Below are 3,594 nucleotides of genomic sequence, written 5' to 3' on the forward strand. Positions count from 1 at the left end.
CCCCCGCAAAAACAACACGCTGCTGGTCTGTGTCAGCCTTTGTAACACGCGGGAGGCTCTGCCATGTCTTTCTGGTGAACTGTATTTGGATTGCGCGCATTGTCACGGTCCGCCCCCGGGCTGCGGGCGCCCCTCCCTCCGGGCACCCCTGCATTCTGCATCCCCACCTCTAGACGCTGTAATAAACAGACCGTTTTCACTTGGACCTGGTGTGAATGGCTGCCTTTCTTCTGGGTGGCATGAGGCATCTCCTGGTGGTGAGAGGCCCCGGCTAGTGTCGTTGCTGAAGCAGGGGGAGTGGAGGGCCTAGGGGTGCTCCTAGCAGAAGCTCCAGGGGCTGACACCAGGACACCCCGGCCTTGGGGAGGCTTATGACTGCGCCAGGCCACAGGCAAACCGCCTTCTGACGAACGAAAAACCAGATCTGCAACCCCAATGACATGAGCAGAGTCCTTTTCACGTCAGATGGACCAAAGCCAGCCAGCCCAGGCCCCAGCCACGCTCCGGGAGGACCCATGAATGCCAGAGGCGGGACCCCAGGTCACCACAGGATTCCTCCTAACACACAGCAGCCCCGTTCTCCCCCGGCCTGTATCCCAGCCTCCACCTGTCCTGGCTGGGGAGTCCAGCTCTCCCCTCAGTGCAGGGGGCCCAGCCCCTGCCTCTCAGGACCCCGAGCTTTACTTCCCACTCTTTCACTTCACCGCCATCCAGTGTGGAAAAGAGGTACCTTTATTTGAACAGGACAAGCACCCTGACTCCAGGGCAACCACTTCCCCAGGCGCACAGCCAGGGCCCTCCTGTCTGCAGGAGAATTCACAGCTGGCGGGGGCTCGTCCCCCGTGCCATTCACAGCTTTATCTGGCTCTGTACATTCATCAGTGGGGGCAGGGCGCCACGCCACCAGCCCAGGGGCTCGCCAGGCCCTGGGTGCACACAACTCAGGCGGGGCACCCGTGGGAGGGCGTGTATCCTGCAGCAGCACTTGGCACCAGGTGCCAGGCCAGTCAGGTGGGTCCTGGGGCCCCGGAGAGGGCAGCTTGCTGGGCAGTTTCACAAAATGCAGCCCCTGCCCACACCCAGCTGGCTTCAGGCTTTGGATGTCTCCGAACCAAAAACCTCCCACCGAAATCCAGGTGTGATGGCTGGATGTGATGGCTCATGCCTGTGACCCCAGCGACTTGAGAAGCTGAGGCAGGAGGATCACGTGAGTCCAGAAGGTCAAGGTCACAGTGAGCTGTGGCACCACTGCACTCTAGCCTGGGCAACACAGTGAGACCCTGATCCAAAAACCAAAAACCAAATAAAATCCAGGAATGGCCAAGCGACTCACGGCTGGGCAGGGCCAGTCCTGTCCAGTGGCACGCCGACCGCCATGCCCTGTGCTCATGCCTGCAAGCCACTCAGCTGGAACCTGGCCTCCTCGGATATGCCGAACTGCTCCAGCGGGTCCTGTGGGGTGGACGGGTGGCCGTTAGCCAGGGCCGGAGGACTGCCTCTGCCACCTGCAGCCCCACCCCCGCCACCTGCAGCCCCGCCCCGGCCCTCTGCAGCCCTGCACACACCTTGCCTGTCACCTTCCGGATTTCATTCCTGTAGAAGACGAGGCTTCTCCGCATGAACTCGTAGCTGGGGAAGAGGGTGGCACGGGGTCAGCTGCCTGCTCTGCATGGCTGCTGTGCCCACCCCAGCGGTGCCCACCACCGCCTGGCCCCACCTGGCCCGACGCAGAGCCTCCATCCACTCCTGACACTGCTCCTCGCTGCTGCACTCAAAGTGGTACTTCCTCTCAGGGTCCTCGATGAAGCCTGGGGAAGGAGCACCTGTGGTCGGTCCTGCCCAAAACCACAGGAGCAGCTTCCTCTTGCCACTGCCCAAAACTGTTCCTCCTCTGGCCCCCACAAAGATGTGTTCATGTCCTGAACTCTCAGAACCCGGGAGTGTGGCCCTGTATGGAAATAGGGTCTTGGCAAATAAACTAGTTAAAATGAGGTTGTCGCCAGACACACTGGCTCACGCCTGTAATCCCAGCACTTTGAGAGGCTGAGGTGGGAGGATTGCTTGAGCTCAGGAGTTCGAGAGCAGCCTGGGTGACAGAGCAAAATCCCCATCTCTACAAAAACAAATTAGCCGGGTGTGGTGGTGGGGCCTTGTAGGCCCAGCCACTCCGGAGTCAGAAGTGGGAGGACCCCTTGAGCCAAGCGGGTTGAAGCTGCAGTGAGCTGTGATCACGCTACTGTACTCCAGCCTGGGAAACAAAAGATTCTGTCTCAAAAATTTAAAAAAAAAAAAAAAAAAAAAGAGGGCTGGGTACAGTGGCTGGAGCCTGTAATCCCAGCACTTCGGGAGGCCAAGGCAGGATGATCACCTGACGTCAGCAGTTCGAGACCAGCCTGGCCAACATGGCACAACGCCGTCTCTACTAAAAATACAAAAATTAGCTGAGCATGGTGGTGCACGCCCGTAATCCCGGCTACCTGGGAGGCTGAGGCAGGAGGATCACTTGAACCCTGAAGGGGGAAGTTGCAGTGAGCCTAGATCATGCCACTGCACTCCAGCCTGGGTGACAGAGCAAGACCCTGTCTCAAAAAATAAATAAAGAATAAAGTAAAAAGCGGTTGTCAGGGTGGGCCCTAAATTCTGCTTGGTACCTGTGTAGAAGGGGAAATGTGGGCACAGATGTGATGCAGGGAGGACAAGCCGACACTTCCACAAACCAAGGAACCTGGAGGATGCTGGCCGCCACTAGGAACTGGGAGATTCTCTCGGCCTCAGAAGGACCCAGCCCCACCAACACCTTCATCTAGGACTTCTGGCCTCTAGAACTGTAGAGAATCTTTCTGATATCTAAGCCACCTGACCTGTGAAATTTTGACAGCCACTCTGGCAAACCAGCAGGGACTCCATCTTTCCCCGCAGAAGGGAATCTCTTAAGACCCAGGAGAACACCCCCCTCTCACTCCCCTTACCCCCACCTAATGCTAGACCCATGCGAGTTTGTGGCAGTTGGGAAACGCTTTGGGTGGGGCTGGCCCAGCCTCTCTGTGAGTACAGCCTGGGCCCACAGGGAAGAAAGGGCAGAGTCTGGAAGTGACCCAAGCTTAAGTGGACTTGGCAGGTGGGCAGGATGGTGCCCGCCAGGAGAACCTGACCTTGAGCTGCCCGTGGACAATGCATTCTTATGTCTGAGGAGGGTGGCGCCAGGCTGGGGACACAGAGGAGGCCTTGAGCGCCTGGGGAGGGGACAGTTGCAGCGCTGCTGGTGCCCTGGGCTGCGGGAGGCGCCGCTGGCTTCCCTAGCGCCACTCACTGATGGAGAAGGCGCTGGGCTCTTCCCGGATGACTCTGCAGCGCTCCAGCAGCAGGGCTCCGACGGGCTGGAGGAGACACGGGCGCCGGGACGGAGTGGTGAGCACCCGGCCTCCGCGGGGCCCAGCCTGGGACCCGCCCGCGCGCCCTCGACGCCCCTACCTCGGCCTCGTCTGTCCGGAAGTAGAAGAGGAAATTCACCACCAGCTTCACCAGCCGCCGCTTCAGCACTGCGGGCACAGAGCGCGCTCAGGGGCGCAGGGAGCCCCCGCCCGGACCCCGGCC

The 3,594-nt window shown here is 60.0% G+C and overlaps 1 protein-coding gene across 1 annotated transcript in view; it reads right to left on the reverse strand.

The window, feature by feature from the left end:
* Window positions 1-711: 711 nt before the first annotated feature.
* Window positions 712-3,594, reverse strand: part of PLEKHJ1 (pleckstrin homology domain containing, family J member 1) — a 10,113-nt gene continuing 7,230 nt past the window's right edge. The window contains exons 2-6 of the mRNA XM_011964049.1: window positions 3,472-3,539; window positions 3,311-3,377; window positions 1,718-1,808; window positions 1,566-1,629; window positions 712-1,452 (exon numbers count right to left, since the gene is read on the reverse strand). Of these exons, the coding sequence (XP_011819439.1) occupies window positions 1,387-1,452; window positions 1,566-1,629; window positions 1,718-1,808; window positions 3,311-3,377; window positions 3,472-3,539 (356 nt within the window). The 3' untranslated portion in view covers window positions 712-1,386. The remainder of the gene's footprint in view (window positions 1,453-1,565; window positions 1,630-1,717; window positions 1,809-3,310; window positions 3,378-3,471; window positions 3,540-3,594) is intronic.

This window comes from Colobus angolensis, unplaced genomic scaffold (genome assembly GCF_000951035.1).
Source record: "Colobus angolensis palliatus isolate OR3802 unplaced genomic scaffold, Cang.pa_1.0 Scaffold64, whole genome shotgun sequence".
In the NCBI taxonomy this organism is placed as follows: Eukaryota; Metazoa; Chordata; class Mammalia; order Primates; family Cercopithecidae; genus Colobus; species Colobus angolensis.